Genomic DNA, 22,676 nt, shown 5'->3' with positions numbered 1-22,676 from the left:
CTGTGGGGTCCAGAGCTCTTCATCAGGTCCCATTTTGCAGGCATGGTTGATTAAATCAAACAGGTCACTGACTGCGTCTCAATCTCCCGGGTCCTGCTGGCCCAACCTCTGTAGTAGCTGTTTCTGGTTACCAGCCTCCATCCTAAAGCCCACCACACAGTCACCTCGTTAGCATAACAGAGACACTATCACTCAGGAAACCACAAGGGTTTTAGACATTCCTTGTCAGCAACCAGGGGCAAAGGCCACACAAATTCCTCATTATACCACAATCAGGGAGGATTGAACCTCTAAGGGTCACAAACCCCTGTAATATCATAAGATTTTTTCCCACACAATGAGAAACAATCTTTGCCCCTATTAAGAATGCATCCTGTAAGAAATGAAGAGACAGCCCCCCAAAACCAGAATGAAATTTTATTGTGTAAAGTTTATAGAAGTATGACTAGTATTCCTTTGTACAAAGTACACAACGGTTTTAAATATAACTGAGAGAAATGTGAGTCCTATGACAACATCTGATACACGCTGAACCATTTATAGACACACTAAAAATGTTGTAAAATATCTTCTTTCTCCAAAGAGTCCATTGCGCATTTCTTAGAGTAGAGATGGGGACACATTCCAGGCAAGGTCACAATGGCATTTTGTTGCCCTCAATGCTGATTTTCACTGCATGTGCAGATCTGCTTTTTTTCCTTATATCTGTGAACTTTCTCATCTGTTTATCCAGTCGACTGATACCCTTCTTGGAGGTCGCCTGAAACTAAGAGTACGGGAAAAATTAAAGAGCAAACTACTGAAATACATAAGTCTAGTTATGTCTTTCATCTTCTTATAACTGAGTTAGCAACCAGAAGAGCTCCTAGCTCTAGAATAACCAGAATGTGTGTTGATGACCTCAAGAACAACAAAGCAAGAACAGATGGTGTTAGAAACGCATATTAAACTCTCTCAGTGAAGAATAATTCTGTTGTCTGTGCTTTATTTTTAATTTTGCTGCAGTCCATGGAGGTCTCCTAGATGGGAGAAAGGGGGGGAAACTGAGACTATGATCCTCCCAATTCCATCACGTACATTACATTTTAACTGCATGCTTTTTCCCTTTCGAAGACCAAATGTGGAGCTAGCCGCTTGACTTACACTTTCAAACAGTGCTGGCATACAAAAGAATGACCTAAAGCAAAGTCAGGTCAAGCTGAGAAAAAGTCTTAAGCATAATAAATGAGGTTAGATGATTAGTGAAGTGAACCCCTAAGTGCAGGAGCTCTTGAGTTTTTAGACTTGGGGTGAATCCCTGCTCTGATTCAGTAACTTCTGTGACCCTGGGCAAAGCATACCCAGGGTAGGTACTCCTTCCAGAACTGCTGAGAGAAGGAAATGAGATAGTGATGTCAGATCCAAGCACAGAGACTGAGCACATATAGTCAGTGCTCAAAATAATAGGAGCTATTACTATTTTACTACTTCACAAGCAACTAGATTTACATTAAGTATACTTGACACAAAAAGAATATTAAGTCTTCACCCACTTGCCCTTTATGTTTAAAGGTTTGGTTTGGCGGCTATTTTATATTTTGAAAACACTGCCTTGCAAAGATGTGGTCTCCAAGAAACTGCCATCTTTTAGAAATGCTAGAAAGGTTTGCTGACTCTGTTGTAAAACAATTCAGATGTTTAAGAATGATGAGTGCTTAAAAAGAGATGGGTTTTTCTAATTCTTCTCTCCATACATTTACTACTGAGTCACCTCTGAAACTCAATTCAAAAGAATGCTAAAATAAGGTAGGGCCTGGGAGACACTCCGGGGTCAGTACCAGCCTGGTGAGCTTCTTTGGTGGAATCTCATCCCACCTCTGGACCCAGCCTCAACCATGACCTGAAGCCAGCCGAGCACTAGGCAAGGAACTCTAAGTCATTCTTGACCAAGAGCCATGTTGACCTATCTTTCTAGGAATATCTCAATTCAAATACTATTCTGTATCGTCTCAATACTTGGCATTAGTACTCTGAGTAAGCATAAAAAGTGTCAGATGAGAAAGGGCTATGCCACCATCACACTATCTCCCAGATTTCCTGGACAGTCCCAAATATCTGACTTCCTTTTAGAGGATGTGCCGTGATCTTAGTACTTGTACTCGGTCCACATCAGAAGCTTTACCTGCTCAAATCTCTGCCAACTACACAATTCCCAGCAGCTTCACACATTAACTGGACTTCCCTTCGCCTACTCCCAGGACCCTCACTAACTGTCTAAGCCCTGATGGATCTGTCTAGCCTCAGCAATCAGGGCACACACTGGCCAGTTGGTTACAAAATATATGACTGGTAGTTGCAGATGCCTAGTTACCCCAAGCTTGAAAAGACACACCATAGTACCTCATACACCGAGTTCAATGATCTCTCTCCTGATTCATCAAGGGAACACTACACTTCCTTAAAAATTAAGAGTGTGTGCTACACTGCTTTACTAGAGCAAGACCAAAAGCAGCTTCAATTATGGTACAACTGTGTGAAGACACAATGCAAAACCACTCAAGAATGCTCACTCAAATGGATCTTTTACGATGGTAAGTAAAAAACAAACCCAACAAGGTATAAAAGAATATGATCACAATGTCGCTTGAAAAAAAACAAAAACAAACAAAAACCCAGTAATTGTCTATGCATATGTATGAAAAAAAAAAGAAATAATCTAAAATGTTAACACTGAGTTGTGGTGGGATTACAGATGGCATTAATTTTATTTATGCTTTCTGTATTTTTAAAAGTTCATGAAAAAATAGGCATTGCTTTTGCCATTTTACTGTTATTTTAGAAGTATTCCATGGAGTAAATGAACATATAAAAAATACAATGTAGCACAGGTTACTACATTATTTAAGAGTAAAAAACCAGAAATCGTAAAGGAATGAATAAACACATTATATTCATGGCCGGGTGTGGTGGCGCCTGCCCATAATCCCAGCACGCTGGGAGGTCAAGGCCGGAGGATCGCCTGAGACCAGCCTGAGCAAGATGGTGAAACCATCTCTACAAAGAAAGAAAATACACAATTTAAAAAAAAGCAAATTATATTCAGGATAGACCATTATGCAGCCATTAAAAATGATAAATCAACTAGGTGGTTTAATGAAGGAAAATAACCAAAATTATAATTTGGTCGTTTTCTGTTATGTGTGTGTGTGTGTGTGTGTGTGTATATATGTATTTTTTTTTCTTCTAGAGATAGGGTCTCACTCTGTTGCCTAGGCTGGAGTGCAATGGCATGATTCTAGCTCACTGCGGCCTCAAACTCCTGGGCTCAAGTGATTCTCCCACCTCACCCTCCCAAGTAGCTAGACTACAGATGTATGCCAGCATGCCTGGCTAATTTTTTAATTTTTTGCTAGAGATGGAGTCTTGCTATGTTGTCCAGGCTGATATTTAGTATAATTTTAATTAACATTATCAGTAGGAAAAAAGACAACAAATATATCAAACTGCTTTTGAATGCTAGGACCATGAATAATTTTTCTCTTTATATCTAAACATTTTCTATAATTATAAAAACTAAGTTCAAGGCATATCTGGAAATACATTTAAAACCTCAAATTGTTGGCCGGGCGTGGTGGCTCACACCTGTAATCCCAGCACTTTGGGAGGCCAAGACGGGCAGATCACTAGGTCAGGAGATCGAGACCATCCTGGCTAACACAGTGAAACCCTGTCTCTACTAAAAATACAAAAACAAAGTTAGCCAGGTGTGGTGGCGGGTGCCTGCCCTAGTCCCAGCTACTTGGGAGGCTGAGGCGGGAGAATGGTGTGAACCCGGGAGGCGGAGCTTGCAGTGAGCAGAGACTGCATCGCTGTGCTCCAGCCTGGGCGACAGAGTGAGACACTGTCTCAAAAACAAAAACAAAAAACAAACAACCCTATTTTTTATATTTATTTACATAACTTTGAAAACAAAAATGATACTTAAGACAAAAAGTGTTTCATTGGAAAGCCATTTCCATTTTTCTTCCTGGACATGTCTTTTCTAATACTGCTCATTAGCGTCTACAATGCGGAAGCAAGTCCTGAGTGAATATGCAACCCTGCTCCACCTACAGGGAGGTGGGACCAGAACCAGAAACATCAGCACACAGGGACACAGCCCTGGAAACACAACCTGTTTTCAAAGCAGACTGACCACTAAGAGTTTTTATTGCATTTTCTTTGCCATATTGTAGTTCCCAATTCTCAAAAATAAAAATGTTAAGAAAAATATGAAAGAGGGCTAAAAAAAGAGAAGAAACAATGAAAAAGGAGATGGCTCATGCCTGTTCCCTTTGGGAGGCCGAGGCGGGTGGATCACGAGGTCAGGATATCAAGACCATCCTGGCTAACAGGATGAAACCCCGTCTCTACTAAAAATACAAAAAATTAGCCAAGCATGGTGGCAGGAGCCTGTAGTCCCAGCTAATTGGGAGGCTGAGGCAGGAGAATGGTGTGAACCCAGGAGGCGGAGCTTGCAGTGAGCAGAGATCGCGCCACTGCACTCCAACCTGGGCGACAGAGCAAGACTCGTCTCAAAAAAAAAAAAAAAAAAGAAAAAGGACAGAAGGGCAAAAAAGAAACAGGTGCAGGGGACATGGAGAGGTGGTCAGGGACACGGATATGGGCACAAGGGAGGGAGAGAGAGAGGAGGAAATTCTTGGCACAGAACTAGTCCTTCTCTACCCTTGATTTATTCTCAAGAAATAAGAAAGTACGTTTTGTTTTGATAGTCACTTAATAGCAACATGAACTGGCAGGTAGGAGAGTGCAGTCAGTGGAAACAGCTGCCAAAGCAGGGGTCATGGAAAAGAACAAAAGGCAGGCAACACACACACACTGTGTGTGCTCCGCAACAAAGGTGCCATTAGTCTCAAAGCACAGCGGATCAGTGAGTTGGGCTTATGAATGTTCCAAAGCCTTTTTCACTTCTGACCACATTTTGAGTATGTGTTAATCAAATTCATCTCCTAAATATTTAGTATAAGGCTTCATGCAATGAGTCCTCAAATGCATGTTGCTGAGCCACTGACAGCAGGAAAACAAGCTACCTCCCACCAAGAAACCACTAACTAGTTTATATGCCTGTAACATGTATTCACTATAATTCTGGGTCCTAACAAAAACCTTTTTCATAAAAACGGGTACCAGTCAGGAAGACCCAAATGCATATTAGGGAAGTAATTATCTATTACTCTCTAGGATACTGATAAAGGAAGGGACTTCCATGTCAATTTCTAAATATTCAAAAGGGCTTGAATATCCCAAGGGTGCCTGTTAGGGTCATTATTTCGAAACTAAAAGCAGACCTGGCCTCTTCTGATTAAGAAAGCACACACACACACACTTTTCACTCTGACTGTTGACAATTCAAGCCCATGCACAGTACATGCTTCCTTGGGAATACCTCTCGTGTATACACTCTGGTAGGGCCAGGCCTATAGGGGCATCCTGTTGCCTTCAATGCTGAACTTGACAGCACGATGCACTTTGCTGAGTCGTTTCTGTTCTGCAAATCGCCTCTTATGCTTTTCCAATCGGCTTAGGCCCTTTTTAAGAATACCAGGCTAGAAGTAGTAGTTTGATTGGAGAATAAAAAGAGATTACTGAGAAACACTGAAAATCCACCGAGCAGTATTTAAATGATAACAGAGTAAGTGTCTACCCTAATCATTTGCAATGGAATTGCTTAAGCTATTGAAGAGAAAGGGAGAGGTAGGTCTGCTGAAGCACATAAGCTCTGTTTCTCATGGTTATTAAAAAAAAAATTCACTGTATCAGAATACTCCAGGTCTCAATTTCAAGCCTCGCTTGAAGTAAAGGGATTAATAAGAACAAACTTCCCTACCTGATAATGTTGAATTAAGCCTGAAGAAAAGTTCATCAGCAATAAATTTGAATCCTGGTTAATACTTTTCCTTTCTCTACTGCTCAATTTGAGGTTTGGCTAGATAAGCGACCAGAAAACAGTCCTCTCTGAATCAGACAAACCTCAAGAGCTACAAGGGTTATTAACACATAAAGTAAAGAGTCAAATAGTAATCTGCAGGTAAGATCCACCTTGCCGATCCTCCACTTGCTTACCCTGGACGACTCCATTTCCACATTCCATTTGGGCCTGACAACATAGTCCTTGTTTGAGGGCATTGGGACCCTTGCACGGGCACAGAATCCAGGATCTCCAGGTCTAAGAGCCCTGAAAAAGGGAAGAGGAAGAGCATGCTTCTTATGTGGCCAGCCACAGTGGGGCACACAGGCCATTTCACACTCCTGTTCCTACGTCCACCCATTAAGCTGCAATGTTCGAAACTCCTCTGCTCCCCACCAAAGGTCACCCAATCCACCCTCCTGCTACCTCTCAGCTAGCCTGTCATCACACACACTCTAGTATGCATTCCTCGCTTCTCTTCCAAAGCCATCTTGCTCTGCATTTGCATGAATCCTTTTCTCCTCTCCTCAGCTTCAGATATACTCATGCCCCTCTGCCTTCCAAGGCTAGTCCCACCAGCGTGACTTGGAATCCCCTTTTCTCTTGTCTAGTGGAGTCACTCATGAGTTCACTGGTGAGATGACGAATTGTGATGAATTGAGTCGTCAAATGACCCCCCAAAACTCTCAGTATGCCTATAAAGTAGTTTTTCAATATACAACCCATACAGCAATTTTTAATGTTTATTTTTGTAAAAATCTTTTGAAGATAATTACAGATTCAAATGAAGTTGTAAGAAATGATAGAGATCCAATGTCTCTCCCAATAGCAACAACTTGCGAATCTACAGTACAGTATCACAACCAGGATACTGATGTTGATACAGTACACTAATCTTATTTACACTTCCCCAGTTTTACTTGCACTCATTTATGTGTATGTATTTAGTTCTATGCAAATCCATGGGCAACCATGCTAGACTAAAATAAGATTACTAACCTTCCAAAGTAAAGCCTATCTATGGATGCCTGGGCATTCAAACCATTCAGCCTTTAGGTAACTAGTAAAGAGTGGATCTGTGTGAGTCTGTTGGGGATGGGGAGAGAAGGGTAAAAAATTCTCAATTGCTTCTATTCTCTTGTACACTTTACCCCATTTTTAACCTTAAACTTGAGTCTCACTCTGTCGCCCGGGCTAGAGTGTAGTGGCGCAATCTCAGCTCACTGCGAGCTCCGCCTCCCGGGTTTGTGCCATTCTCCTGCCTCAGCCTACCAAGTAGCTGGGACTACAGGCGCCCGCCACCACGTCCAGCCAATTTTTTGTATTTTTAGTAGAGATGGGGTTTCTCCGTGTTAGCCAGGATGTTCTCAACCTCCTGACCTCGTGATCTGCCCGCCTCAGCCTCCCAGAGTGCTGGGATTACAGGCGTGAGCCACTGTGCCCGGCCAACCTTAAACTTTTATAACCTTCATATATATATGAACAGATTAATTGGCTTGCCAAGATAATTCCCTGTAACTCTTACTTTCCTTCTGAAGCCACGGTCTCATCAACTTCCTTCCTAAACAAACTTGCTTCCTCTAGCTCATCCCCTATTCTCCTCTTGCAATCCGGATGCTGCCTGACTACCAACACACCTGCACAAAGCCCTCTGCAGCACCTGCCACTGGCCCATGCTTTTGTCACTGCCACCTCCAGCTCAGCCTCATTCCCCTCCAGGCTCTGCTCCAACACATAGGACCACAGCTGCTCATTCACCTTCACTGGCTGCTCTGCCTGGCTATGCCCCCTTTCAAAATTGTTTAGTTCATTTCTTACTCTGTACTCTCTTGATTGAACAATCTTTTCTATGGAAAGAACCATCAAATCTAGGTCTCTAGCCCAAACATCTCTTTACAAGTTCTAGACCCATAATATTTATAGGGCTATCTCATTAGCCATCTCACATTTAATATGCTCAAAAGAGAACTTGCCTGGTCTCTCAAATCTACTTCTCCCTCCATTTTGGTGAAAGGTAATAAACACTGTCTCAGCACTTAGGTTAAAATTTTGGCTGAGGTCTTTAACTCTAGCCATCTTCTCTCCCAGTAAGTCACCAACATATGACAGCTTTGCCTCTGCAATGTCTTCTTACCCCTCTGTTCCCTCACTACCACCTCTGTTTAGCTGTATCACTGCCTCAGTCCCACTGCCCTCCAATCCATCCTACACGATGCCATTGGCATCAGCACCCTAAATCAAATCAAACCAGATGGCTTCACATCCAGCCTCAAAAACTTCCTGTGGAATCACAAGGCATGTGAAAATTCCTCATCTTGATTCAAAGCCCTTCACTGGTCTATTATTTCCAACCTTATCTTCTACCACCTCAGGCCCCATACTACTGTCCAACCCCTTCAGTCTACTTGCCATTCCAAACACAGACCTGGCACACTTACCCCATGGCTTTACCAAAGACCTCCCTTTGCCTATCATCCTTGTAAAGACTTTTAGAGAGCATAGACTATTTTTAATTTGTTTTTATATTCTCAGAGCACAACAAGGAGGCTAGCACTTAGCAAACAGCAACAAAATCTTTATTGAATGAATTATTTTCTCAATTTTCCTTACATCCCCAGAGTACCCAATACAATGCTTTGTAGATACTAAACGTTAAAATGAAAGTCACTTCCCGCAAATGAGAGCATAACATCATTTCATTTACTACTTTTCTTAAAGCAGCAAACGGAAATTCTCTATATAGTCTAAGAAGAAAAATTAACATTAAAACCTTACTTCTCCTCTCCTGTCAGCACCTTTTCCAGGTCTCTTCTGGGTGTCTGACCACCAGTGCTGAAAAAAAAGTAAACAAGGAGATACCAGGAATATTAGAAACTAATAACTCAGAAAAAGAGCAAACTAAAAATCAAACGTAGACTGTAACTATTAACAGCTCTTTTATGATGGATCAGGGAAAATAATTCCTAATCTTTAAAAAGTACTACTCATTTTAGTATTCATTTGCATAACAGGTTTCCTTTTGGGTGGGCCGTAATTGCCACATTTGTAACTAATGACCCTGTCCTCCTGGATGCAACTGTATATCCACTATTATCGATACAAATTAAACTATAACATTTTTTCTTCTAGGAATTCGGAAACGGGACCCAGAAAGTTGTTTCCTGCAAGTGGCTGGAACAACACAAGCAATAAGTATCCTGAAACAGGCCCTGTTCCAACAAACTGACCCAGAAAGGTCTGGTTAGGACAGGACCCTCACTATACACTAATACATTTAAACTAAAAGGATATTATGAATTATGTAGACATATCAAGCTGAGAGGAAAGGAAATCCTATCATCTTGCAGGCTTCCTAATGATCTTACTTAAAACTGAGTTACTGCAACAATAACATGTATTCCACTTACTCATACCTGTTCCCTCATACCTGTTCATTCTTCGTCGTTGAGGCATCTGTTCTAGATCTCTCTGCTCCCTTTCTTCTCTTGTCATTCCTTTGTAGTTTGAGGTAAGACCAAATATAGGCCTAGACCACTCATCTGTAGTAAGAAAAAAATCAATTATTTTGTCCATAAAATTGCATTTCCATTTTTTTCAAATAATTGCACCCCAGTGTGAGGGGATATTCTAGACATTTAGAATATTCTTTCCTTGAAGAGCCCATTATTTCAGAGTAATTTATAGGATAAACAAAGCATAATGCCAGTATACTAACTCTGGCTGATTCAGAAAATTTAATGTAAAAGACCACAGAGATTTAAAGAAAGTAACATGTGATACACTTTAATAGTCAACAATTAGCTGGATTGACATTTCATAAAAGAAATTTATTTAAAATTTTTATTTACTTATTTTAAAAGGCAGACTAATTTCTAAGTTTACTCTACTGGAAATAAAAAGTCTTGAAATTCTGCTTTCTTATCCTAACCCAGAACAAGCTCCCTTACGACTACCTTACAAAATGGTCTGTACCTTTAAAAATTACAGTTTAATAGTGCGGGTGGAGACTTTGTACTTCATTAAGTCTAACATAGCTGCTATAATCACCATGAAAGAAAGTACATGCCACTGTTCAGTCAGTCAAAGTCCAGGAGCCAACTGATGTCTTTGTTCTAAGATGTAATGTAGCTTACTGCTACATTTAATACACTATAAAAACAAGAAAGGACCTTTATAGACCGAACATGGGTGCTGTCACACAAAGAAAGAAGCACGGATTCTCAGGGGGTCCACATATCTTTTAAAACCACCCCCATTGACCCCCCCTTCTGAATTCAGAATCACTGCTGTAGTAAGTCATGGATACCAGTGGGGATATTCTGCTTTTCTCAGTCTAGGGCAAAAAAACAAAGTTGCAAACCACTGCATAAAAGCACCAAAAGTTAATCACTTAATAGCCAGTAAGCTGCAGATTACTAACAAGATCAAAGATGGTAGTATATCTCTGGTTTATAGAAGAAATTTACATTTCTCTAGAAGCTTTTGATAAACTTAACAATTCAAAAGAAAAATAATTATTCTATTCGAACATAGTAGTTACTTTTTCAATCTGGCCTTGAAGTTCTAAAAATTCCTTTTCAACATGGAGGACAGGAAGAGTTAAGGAGGATAACAAAAACAAACACGGGTTTCATTCTTAAAACTGAAGAATTTCACAAACATGGCGCTTGATTACATAAATTTTGGTTTAGACTTCTGTGGATTTCTCTGGCATCATTAAATAAGAACATGCAAAAAGGTTTTGGAGACCATTGTGCAAGTAACAACAACAGTGGCTGTTTCTTGAGTACTTACTATGTGCTAGGTACCGTGCTTTAGACACAACCTCTCATTTAATCTTTAAAGTCACCCAAAAGAAAACACATAATTATCTCAACTTTACAGAGCACAAATCACTAGCTAAGGAAATGCAGTAAGGTAGGTGGTGGATTCATGATCTCAACCCAGGTAATATCAACTCCATGGCCTGCAATCTAACCCCTCTCTCTCTCTCCATGCTCTTGACCCATGACTACAAAATGCATACTTTTCACTTGCAATTTTTTTTTTTTTTTTTTTTTTTTGAGACGGAGTCTCACTCCGGTTGCCCAGGCTGGAGTGCAGTGGCATGATCTCGGCTCACTGCAACCTCCGCCTCCCAGGTTCAAGTGATTCTCCTGCCTAAGCCTCCCGAGTAGCTGGGACTACTGGTGCATGCCACCATGCCCGGCTAATTTTTTGTATTTTTAGTAGAGATGGGTTTCACCATGTTAGCCAGGATGGTCTCGATCTCCTGACCTTGTGATCCACCCACCTACCGCCTCCCAAAGTGTTGGGATTACAGGCGTTAAGCCACCGCACCCAGCCTCTTACTTGCTATTTTTAATACTGAATAGCATACTTAATTATATTGAGGGTTTTTTTTTTTTTTTTTAAGTCTAAGAGAAAATGTTGGTACCTGTAAGAAGTTATTTAAAAATTTCTATTGCACTTTACTGGCTCGTTTAAAACAAATACTGGTAAAAATACAGCTTTTATATAAACGCATCTCTCTCTTATCTATAGACAAACACAACAAACAAAAAGGAAAATTTACATACTGATTAATTTCCCTGCCATGTCCTTGTTGGACCTTGATTCCTTGGGGTGTTTATAGAGATACATCACTGCTCGTCCAATCCCACTATGCTTCAGGGTCTCCTGGCTCACACTAGGCAGCTGGGGAACATAAACACATACACACATATTAATCACTCAGAAGCTGGGGGTCTTGCTAATCTATTCTAGAGACCTGGCGCATTCACAACAGAACAAATAAAAAATTCCATTTTCAGGATCTACAGACATAGAACACAAAGATACTTTGTGTCCACATCAGAAGTTCAGAGTTCAGGCCAGGCATGGTGGCTTACGCCTGTAATCCCAGCACTTTGGGAGGCTGCGGCGGGTGGATCACCTGAGGTCAAGAGTTCAAGACCAGCCTGGCCAACATGTGGTGAAACCCCATCTCTACTAAAAATACAAAAATTAGCCAGGTGTGGTGGTGGGCGCCTGTAATCCCAGCTACTCAGGAGGCTGAGGCAGGAGAATTGCTGGAATCTCGGAAGCGGAGGTTGAAGTGAGCCGAGGTGGTGCCATTGCACTCCAGCCTGGGCACCAGAAGCAAAACTCCATCTCAAAAAAAAAAAAAAAAGGTTGAGAGCTCAGTATTATAGCTGAGTTGACGTAAAACCTAACAATGTGAGAAAGTATGAACCAAGCATACTCAGAGGTTAGCAGTTTAATACAGGAGCCAGCACAGGCCTCAGAATCCAATTGACCTAAGACTGAACCCAAGCACAGCCACCTTCTAGCTATGTGACCTTGACGAGTCCTTTAACTTCTCTGCATCTTAATTCCCTCATCTGTAAAATGGAAATAATACACCTACCTTCTCAGTTTACTGTGAGGAAAAAATGAATCAATACATATATAAAGCACCTGGCACAGTGCGTGGCATATGAGGTTCCTTGGGAATTCCTTCAGAAGTTAAATAGTTTACCCAAGGTGTCACAACTACGTAAGGTGGCCCAGCTCAAGATTCAAATGCAAGTTCATACGACTCTGAATTTGGTGTTCATTCTGCATCACATGTCTCCCCGGAACTTGCCCACTACTGTACTACTCTTCTCAGACACATCACAGCTACTCTAAGATCTTTTCCCTGCAATGTGATAGTTACATGAACTTTTATAAGGTTTTCCCTTTCACGCTCATTTTATTAGATATGTTCCTTTTTTCCAACCCCTCTCCTGGCAGGCTGTAGCAGAGATAACATATAAAAACACTGTAAACTACACAGGTTATGACCATACAGACCACATTAGATAATTAATAAAGAACAGTCAGATTATCTGCCTCTAACCTCTTGCAGGATCTTCAGCAGCTCCTCCCGGATCTTGAGTGCAGGCAAACTCCTATCTGGTAGAGGTGAGAGCCATTCTTTGATGGCAGACATCACGCCGCTGTCAATGAATGTTTCTTTAAGGTCCTGCCTGCAGTAATAACAATAATTTCTAAAAATTCTGTGAACCTTGGTTCTACTGTATCTTCTGACTTTTCTTACATATTTAGTGATGTTTCTAAAAACTGCTTTTAAAAAGTTACTCATATAAATTTGATATTTACTGAACACCATTCTGGTTTCAAAAGCAGTATGACATTTAGTTCTTATTTTCCAGAAATGCATATACTTGACAAAGATGATTTGCTGAAAACAAAACAAACTCAAGTTACACAAGATAAATTAATGCTGATATGAATGGTACAGATAGTAAGAACAATTAACTCCAATCATTTCAACTAAAAAAAAAAAACAATGTTCAATCTATCAAAATAGTGATTCTTCAACAATTTTACATAGTGGTGAACCCAGATTTGCTGTTCTCTGCAGGACACCAATGAGACTAGCACTCCACTGGCAAGACAAAAAAAAAAAAAAAAAACTTAATAAAATAATGCTTAAATTCCATTTTACATACTGAAATCAGTTATGTTAATAGAAAACATAACATTATATACATAAAACCTGCCACAGATAGTTTTCCCTGTTAGAATAGAGGGAGAAATTTTCTAGTTACATATGCTCTAGGCCATGCTGATGGCAGCTCACTGATGCACCAATACATTTCCTCAGTCATCAAAAGTAGGCTGTGGCTTAGTTCAAAGGGAAAGCAAGGTTGCCCAGAAATATGAGCAAATCAGGGCCCGGTGTGGTGGCTCACACCTGTAATCCCATTCCAGTACTTTGACTTTGGGGTGTTGAGACGGGAAGACTGGCTGAGCCCAGGAGTTCGAGACCAGCCTGGGCAACACAGCGAGATCCCGTCTCTAATTAAAAAAAAAAAAAAAAAAAGCAAATCAATGAAAAAAGTTAGAAACAAGGATCTACTCAAAAAGGGCATCATTACTTCAGAAGGATCAATAATTGTGACACATTAGAGTCACTCAGGTAGGGTCTTCCAAGATTTACTATTTTCCCTCACACGGAGAAAACAGATGCAATTTTACCAGACCAAAAACTCTCTATAAAGAACAAAATTAGTGGCCAGGTACAGTGGCTCATGTCTGTAATTTCAGCACTTTGAGAGGATGAGGTGGCAGGATTACTTAAGCCCAGGAGTTCAAGACAAGCCCGGGCAACATAGCAAGATCCTGTCTTTACCAAAAAACAAAAACAAAACAAAAAAACACAAAATTAGTAGTTTCCAAGTTTTTCTTTCATTAGTATCAATTTTTTATTTGTTCTGTTTGCACCAGGAATCAAGGTTTAATAAAAGTTTATGAAGAAATATAATTTAGGAAATTTTATTATCTTTCTGTGAACTGACAGAAGTCTATCATTATTTAATATTCCTAGAACACCAATATATCATTTGAATTATCATTCCATGAAAAGGAAAAAGACATTTTAAAGAAAACAAAATACTTACTTCTTAAGGTGCATAACTACAGTAGGCAGTAAAGTTAATTTTTTCAGTGCTGGCTTTTTTTGATTGTTCAACTGTCTGTCTTCCTATTCAGAAAAAAAATAAAGATTTTTTTTTAAAACAGTACTTATTATTAATATTGAATTCACTGTAATTCTGAACCTTAAAATAAGTTTTTCAAAGAAACAATTTTTCCTACAAGAAAGAATAACTTAAGAATGGATCTTTTGCAGAGCACCAAGCTCTGTATCTGTCCATGTCAGTCAAACCCACAAAACTATTAGAATAATTGCCTTTAACAACTACAAATTGAGAGAAACAATTTTAATGTAGAACATTAGCATAATTGTCAAATTTTCAGAGTTCATTAAAGGTACAAATTAAAACTGGGAAATTTTGGCTTATTATATTAGGAACAATTTTCCAGGTGTGAGGTTATATGATATTGGAATATGCTATATCAAAGAACAGTTTCAGTATTTACTTGGGCAGTTTTTTCTATGTTTTTAAATTATGAAAAATTTCAAATTCTACAAATATAGAATAATATACCTGTTGCATATATTTCAACAACTAAATACACATAGCTAGTCTTCTTTTAGCTACTTTCCCTCCATTCTTGAATTGTTTTGAAAGAAATCCTAGACACAGATCATTGAATCCATGCTGAACTCTCAACAAGTGTCTCCAAAAGATCTGAACTTGTTTTTTAAACATACTACTGGGCCAATTTTTGTAAGCTGAGTGGATTTTAAAAATGCAATGAAAGAAGCCGTGTCTTGATAAGGAGCAAGACAACGACACATGAATTTGTAACACCTTTTATATATGAAGAAACTAAACTTTGTGAACTAGCCAAATCTGAGAACAAAACCATTTCCCATGAAACTAGCAAAGCCATTCACCTAAAACGTTTCATTTTACTGAATACTTCATCTTTTCACTTTTTCTAAACGTGTGACTAAAAAATTAAAATATTAAAATTTAGAACAGTAAATGCTTTATTACAAAAAGCAAAGCATCTTAACTGTAGTTTAACGGTTAAGCATCAAAAAAAGGGCATCCAATAAACTCAGTGGGAGGAAAAAAGGTGAAGCTAGAAGCGACCCAGCTCACCTCAGCAGCTTCATTCATCTTGACGATCATGGCACTCACGACGTCGTCTGCGTCACTAATAAAGGTGCCACCGTCACGGTTCCGTCTGCGCTTGCCACTCATGCTCTTTTTTCGCTGCAACATCATCTCAAAATCCGACAGAAAGTCCATACTAAAGCAGTAAACAAAAGCAAGTGAAATACAAGTTGCCTTTTAAATACACATTTACTTTCACCACAATTAAGAACACTAGATTTCTTAATTCTAACTCAATGAAGCGCTACCTTCTCTTAAAAGTGCAAATACAGTCATGCGCCGCACAACGATGTTTCGGCCAATGACGAACTGCAAATACGACGGTGGCCGTCCAGTAAGCTAAGGTTAACTTCTTATTGAAGAAAAAAGTATTTTTATAAATTTAGTGTAGCCTAAGCGTACAGTGTTTATAAAGCCCATAGTAGTGTACAGTAATGTCCCAGGCCTTCACATTCACTCATCACTCACCCAGACCAAATTCCAGTCCTGCTTTCATTCATGGCAAGTACTCTAAACAGGTGGTGTACCATATTTTATCATACACACACACACACACATATTTTTTTTAAAGAGTTGGGGTGTTGCTCTGTCACCCAGGCTGGAGTGCAGTGGCACAATCATAGTTCACCGTAGCCTCAAACTGCTGGGCTCATCCTTCTACCTTAGCCTCCTGAATAGTTGAGACTACAGGCCCATACCACATGCCTGGCTAATTTTTTAAATGTTTTGTAGAGACAGGGCCTCACTATATGTCACCCAGGCTTGTCTTGAACTCCTGGACTCAAGTGATCCTCCTGCCTCAGCCTCCCAAATTGTTGAGATTACAGGCATAAGCCACCACGTCCAACTATACTGTATTTTAACTGTAACTTTTCTATGTTTAGGTACACAAATACCATTGTGTTACCACTGCCTACAGCATTCAGTACAATAACATGCTGCACAGGTTTGTACCCTAGGAGCAACAGGCTTTACCATACAGCCTAGGTGGGTAGTAGGCAATACCATGTAGGTTTGTATAATACTATGATGTTGATACAACAACAAAATCACCTAATGACACATTTTTCAGAATATATCCCTGTTGTTAAGCGACGCATGACTGTACTTAGAACTTGCTATTAAAAGAACAGTTGATCCTAGACTTTATGTTCAATTTGTGTACTACCCTGTTATATATACACATATAAATCACTAATAGCCCGGAACTTTTCATGCACTATATTCACACTTGCATCTATCAGTTTGAGAAAGTACATTTTAAGTTCCAATTCAGGGGACTCATTCAGCTTTAGTGGCACTGCCCTTTCTTGGACTAGGAAGGTGTTCAATTATTTGAATGTTGTTGTCTTATATAGCATGAGTAGAAAAGATGAAAAATAAGCTGCTGCTTTTCAGTGATAAGAAGTATAACTCTCAAAACATAATGAGAGATACACATGGAAATCTACAGGCTTGCTAAGCGCCTCAAACCTTTATGGCTTTCATCAGAATCATTACACTTAAAAAAGATGGAGTTGTTATTGTCGGCCACTATCGTATCAATTCAATTTCTAAAAGTACTGCCAAACTCATTTAGTTTAATTACTGCATGACACTAGGAATTAAAAATGAAACTATTTTTTAAAAGCATCTTTACAACTGAAAACAGTAACTAATCTTTCTATTACTGTATGACATCTTTTAAGATATCAGATTTTTCTGAACATAGATTCCAACTAGCTCAACAAAAGTAAGTGAAATATGGTGAAGTAATATTTTATAGTTAAGATGTTAGACTCATTTCCCCTGCCCCATAAAATCAGCTTTTCTCTCAAAAAGGTATTTTTAAAATTAGGTTATTTTTCATAAGAGTTTACTTGGTGAGCCATAAATTAAGTCTGGTGCCATATAAATACAACTCCACAAAGTAAGATATCTGAGCACAGGGTAAATGAAAGACAAGTAACAACAGCAGGTAATTCACTGACAACACCGTAAATGGAGAAAAACAGGAATAGATCCACTCCTGAACTTAATCAGGAACCAAAATGAAAAACAAAAGAAACTTTAATAGTCTCTACCTTGATTTTTAAACTTCTCTTTAACAAATTCCTTAAAAACAAACTTACTGTTTTCCTCTCTTTATGTTATCATCAGAATCTGAATCTTCTGCTTCTTTTACCTGTGTTTCACCTTTTTCTTCTTCCAGATCTTCTTGGTTAAAACCCTAAATGCAAAATTATCACAACCTCCTTACAGATTTTCTTCTGTATTAAGTGTTCTTAATATTTTGCATTTTTAAAGTAATTCATTCACAAAAAAACAAAAATTCAAGATATCAAAAGGTACATAACAAAAGGTCCCTCTCCAGCCACTAGTGTTACTAGGTTTCCTGTTTCCTTCCAGAAATAGTCTATGTTTATATAAGCACTTCTACACATACTTCGTATTCTCTTTTATTACACAAATGGAAGCATACTATTCAGAGTGGATACAGGATAATGCATCTTCCAAATTTAAGAAAAGAATCTAGAGGCCAATCCATGTCAGTATTAAGTCTTGTCATTTTTTTCAAGGCTTTAGACTATTTCACAATATGGCTGTAACCATAATTTGTTTACTTATTTGCCTAGTCACATTTAGTTTTATGTATTTGAAATTGCGAAATACTTGCCAAACTGTATTCCATAGAGGTTACACCAATTATCTCTCCAGCAAGTATGAGGAATCCTGTTTCCCTACGTTCTCACTACGACAGCAGGATATCAAACATTGATATCCACCAATCTCTGGATGGAAAAACAAATCTCAGGGTAGCTTCATTTGCATTTTCTTACTATGGGAGTAACGTTGGGCATTTTTTCCATTTACAAAGCCATGTGTCATTCTTTCTCTGTGAACTCTGAACATTCTATGCCCATTTTTTGCTGGACTGTTCATCTTTTTCTTATCAGTATGTAAAATCTCTTTGAAAATTAGATACAGCCCTCTACAAGTGACAAGAACTGTACAATCCCATTTGTACAGTTTGATTTTGTTTATGCTAATATTTGCCAGGCATAATTTTTCTTTTTTTTTTTTGAGACGGAGTCTCACTCTGTCGCCCAGGCCAGAATGCAGTGGCGTGATCTTGGCTCACTCCAAGCTCCACCTCCCGGGTTCATGCCATTCTCCTGCCTCAGCCTTCCGAGTAGCTGGGAATACAGGCACCCACCACCATGCCCGGCTAATTTTTTGTATTTTTAGTAGAGACGGGGTTTCACCATGTTAGCCAGGATGGTCTCGATCTCCTGACCTCGTGAGCCGCCCGCCTCGGCCTCCCAAAGTGCTGGGATTACAGGCATGAGCCACCGCACCCAGCCAATTTTTCATTTTTATGTAAATGAAATGGCCTGTCTTTTCTTTATAATGTCTACCTTTTGTGTTATACTTAGAGGCTTTCTCAATGGTTCACCTAGTACATTGTTCTTCTAACTGAACTGAAACTATAACCAAGTTGATGTTAAGTCTCCAAAACAGGTAAGTATACCTTATTCTTACAATATGGTGCTTAACTAAGTATGAGCTCCATGAAGGCTGTGTCCAAACAGTCTCTGAAACATCTGTTGAATGAATTCTTCCTTTATATTTTCCTTAGGTTTACTTTCTTATTTCACTATCGTCCTGAGTTAGATTCTAAATTCATCTACTTTCATTCTCTATTGCATTGGTTAAAAATAAGTATTGATTTTTTTTTGACCCAAGAACTATTTAAGCAGGGTTTAAGTTTCTTAGTGGCAAACAGATTGGAAAATATATACAGACACTTGATATATGACAAAGCTGGCACTACAGAATAGTAGGAAAGGATGATCTTTTCAATAAATGGTGCTGGGTCAACTGGATACTTCAAATAAGGAACAAATCTTGACTTTTACCTCATACCACATACGAAACCAATTCTAGGTGAATTATACAATTAAATGTGAAAGACTGAATAATCAAGCTTCTAGAAGATAACTTGTATCTTCATGACCTTGGGGACAGGCAAAAATTCTTAGGCAGAATTCAGTCTTCATCATAAAGAAAAAGATTGGTAAATTTGATCCTATGTTAAAATTAAGCACTTTTGTTCATCAGAAGACTCCATGTTAACGGAATGAATTTAAGATATTCTAAAAAATTTAAAAATTAAAAAAATTTTTAAAAAAAGACTCCATTAAGAAAGTGAAAAAGAAGTAACAAAATGAAAGGTATTTTTAACATTCGTAATTGCCAAAGGGGATTATATGTGGATTATATAGAGACTGTTCCCTGGTTTTTTCGGTCTGCTTCTTCTGTCAGTTACATTTCTCTTAGATTATGGATTTGTCCATTTCTCTTTTCAGTTCTACCAATTTTTGATTTTTATGTGTGCATATATCTATAAAGCCATGTTATTAGGCGCAATTTTAAAATCTTTTTATCGATATAAAGTGACCTCTTTATCTCAAGTACTTTTTTTTGCCTTAATGTCTACCTCCCTCTTTTATAATATTATAGATACCACAACAATTTTCTTTTGGTCCATGCTTACACGAAGTCCCTTTTCATACACCTTTATTTTCAGCTTTACCTTCTGTTTCAGACAAATCTCTTGAAATCAGTATATGGCTGGTTTTTAAGATCCTGTCTGGCAATTGTTGTCCTTTAACTGGAACATTTACTATTTACATTTAATTTAATTTCTGATATTATCAAAATTTAAATCTACTATTTTACCACGTAATACTTTCTAATTGTCCCTTGTCCTACAGTTCTTTCTCTTTTCCTGCTCATTTTCGACTGATTAGCTCTAGTTGTTCCACTTTTCCCCCCTCTATTAGTTTAGAAATTACACATTCCATTTTAGTCTTGTTAGTGATCACTTTAGAGACTACAACATGCATCCTAACTTATCCGTTTACTAATGTACATTCATATACATTTGCAAAGGCCTGTGAGCACTTCAATTCCATGTATGCTCCCAATTTACTGCTGTCATATTTTAATTTTATACATATTCCACATTAAATACATTTCATTTTGTACAGTCAGTACTCATTTAGACTTATACACATACTTTTGTTGCTCTTTTCTCCCTCCTGCATCTCTAACCTTCCATCTGAGATCATTCTTTCTTGCATTTCTTTCCTTCTGTATTTCCTTCAGCTGGTACACTGTTAATTAATTCCCTCCTTATTTCATCTTCATTCCTGGAAAGTATTTTTGCTAAATTTAACAAAATTCTAGGTTTGCAGTTAGTAGATTCTATTTTTTCTGTTGTGAAGTCAGCTGTTAGTCTAATCATTACTTTTCTGAACGTATTTTTTTTCCCTTGTGGCTGCTTTTAGACTTTCCTATTTTCGTTGGTTTCTTGCAGTTTTATTATGATGTAGTTAGGTGTAGATTTCTTTTTGTTTATCTTCCTTGCAATGTGTAGAACTTCGAGAATCTATGGTTTAGGTATCATTTCCTTTTAAAATACTGCTTCTGCTATAAATGTAATTTTCCCTCACCTTTCATTATTCCAATTCTTGCGAAAACTTTTCCATGTATAGTCTATATCTTTTACTTTCTTCTATAATACTGTATCTCAAAGCTTCATTCTAGATCTCTCCTTCTAACCTATCTTCCAGTTCACTTATTTTCAAGTATGTCTAATCTGATGCTAAACTCATCCACTAGGTTTTCTGTTTTCCCCACCCCCTCCTGCCCCATTTTTCTTTTCAAACAGGGCCTCACTATTTTACCCTGGCTGGTTTCGAACTTCTGGGCTCCAGCTACCCCCAAGCCTCAGCCCCCCGAGTAACTGGGACTACCAGCTACTTGCACCTACCTACCTGTACACCGAGTTTTTAATTTCAGTTACTGTATTTTTATAGTTCTAAAATTTCTACTTGGTTCTTTTCCAAATTTGCCTTCTTTTTGTTTGCTCTGACATTTTTAATCTTGTTTCTTATCTCCCTGAACATATTTAAGGTGGTATCTAAAATTCCTATATCTAGAGCCCTAAGTCTATTAATATTGTCATCATTATTGTTTCCTTTTAATGTTATTTTTGTGTATCATACTATATGAAAAACTTAAACCACTATAAACTTATTTCTGAGACTGAGATTCTCTAATTGCCAGAAGATTCAAAGATGGCCTAAAATCTGAGCAAAGGCTATTTTACTTCCCCCTGAATCCTATGGTGCTGCTCTCTGAAGTCTCAATCCAGGGTACGGGGTTTACAAAGCCCCCTAACCTCAAAAGGCCCTGAACTCTAAATTTTGTCCCCAAGCCTTGAGGCTGTCAAAAATATGAGTAGCCTCTCAGTCTGACAGGCAAACACCCCCACAGAAAAAGCACTTCTAAATACTGAGTTACCACTTTAGGTTTCTCTTGGCTTAGTAATTCTTTGCTACTTTGTGCCTGGACAATGAGCAGATTTCTATATATTTTGTCTAGCTTTTCTAGTCGTGCTTGGCGGAGGGGTTAGTCCAAATCACCCAGAATGCCACTGTGAAAATCGGAAGTTCCCTAATTATTGTGAATCTTGCCCTTTAGCATTATAAAGTGACTTTCTTTGTCTCAAAGTGTCCCTTCCCTCTTAATTCAATTTTGCCCATTAGCTTCCTTTTATGTCTTTGTATACACCGTTTCATTTTACTTCCTGAATCCCTCTTCTAGATTTTTATTTTGAATACATCATAATTGTTTATTCCTACTTATCAGAATCATCTATAATTGGCATCACTGCCATAAAAACACCAAAAAAAGCACAGTCAAGGAGGAAATATTTCCATCTTATACTTACTGTAAATTCTTCTTCCTCTTCATCACCAGATTCTCCAAATATGTCTGCAATAAGATTTCTAGAAAGTAGACAAATGTAAAAACATTCATTTGCTTTATTCTCATTTGCATAGGAACCATTTTTTTAAAAATAGAATTTATGTACAGTAAAATGTGCAGATCTTCAGTGTCCAGTTCAATGAGTTTTAACAAATGTATACACTCATGTAACCAGCACCCTATACACTCATGTAGCCTCCCCAGAAAGTTCTCTCATGGCCCCTTCTAGCTGGTCCCCTAATATCAACATCCTAGAGACAACTGCCACCTTGACTTCCAACACCACAGATAAATTTTGCCTACTGAAATTCATGTAAATGGAATCATATATG

General features: G+C 38.5%; 1 protein-coding gene across 7 annotated transcripts in view; it reads right to left on the bottom strand.

The window, feature by feature from the left end:
• Window positions 1-401: 401 nt before the first annotated feature.
• Window positions 402-22,676, bottom strand: part of IWS1 (interacts with SUPT6H, CTD assembly factor 1) — a 46,595-nt gene continuing 24,320 nt past the window's right edge. For 4 of the 7 annotated variants that reach the window (XM_054477151.2, XM_063647320.1, XM_054477153.2 and 1 more), the window contains exons 5-14: window positions 22,307-22,364; window positions 17,637-17,734; window positions 15,511-15,661; window positions 14,398-14,480; window positions 12,831-12,960; window positions 11,527-11,644; window positions 9,375-9,486; window positions 8,723-8,779; window positions 6,103-6,214; window positions 402-766 (exon numbers count right to left, since the gene is read on the bottom strand). In XM_054477151.2, the coding sequence (XP_054333126.1) occupies window positions 635-766; window positions 6,103-6,214; window positions 8,723-8,779; window positions 9,375-9,486; window positions 11,527-11,644; window positions 12,831-12,960; window positions 14,398-14,480; window positions 15,511-15,661; window positions 17,637-17,734; window positions 22,307-22,364 (1,051 nt within the window). In that variant the 3' untranslated portion in view covers window positions 402-634. Of the gene's footprint in view, window positions 767-5,425; window positions 5,586-6,098; window positions 6,215-8,722; window positions 8,780-9,360; window positions 9,487-11,526; window positions 11,645-12,830; window positions 12,961-14,397; window positions 14,481-15,510; window positions 15,662-17,636; window positions 17,735-22,306; window positions 22,365-22,676 lie in introns of those variants that run through there. The other 3 variants (XM_054477152.2, XM_054477154.2, XM_054477155.2) reach the window with 2 other exon arrangements.

The sequence above is a fragment of the Pongo pygmaeus genome, chromosome 11 (assembly GCF_028885625.2).
Source record: "Pongo pygmaeus isolate AG05252 chromosome 11, NHGRI_mPonPyg2-v2.0_pri, whole genome shotgun sequence".
NCBI classification, from domain to species: Eukaryota; Metazoa; Chordata; class Mammalia; order Primates; family Hominidae; genus Pongo; species Pongo pygmaeus.
This window is presented reverse-complemented; position numbering and strand designations above follow the sequence as displayed.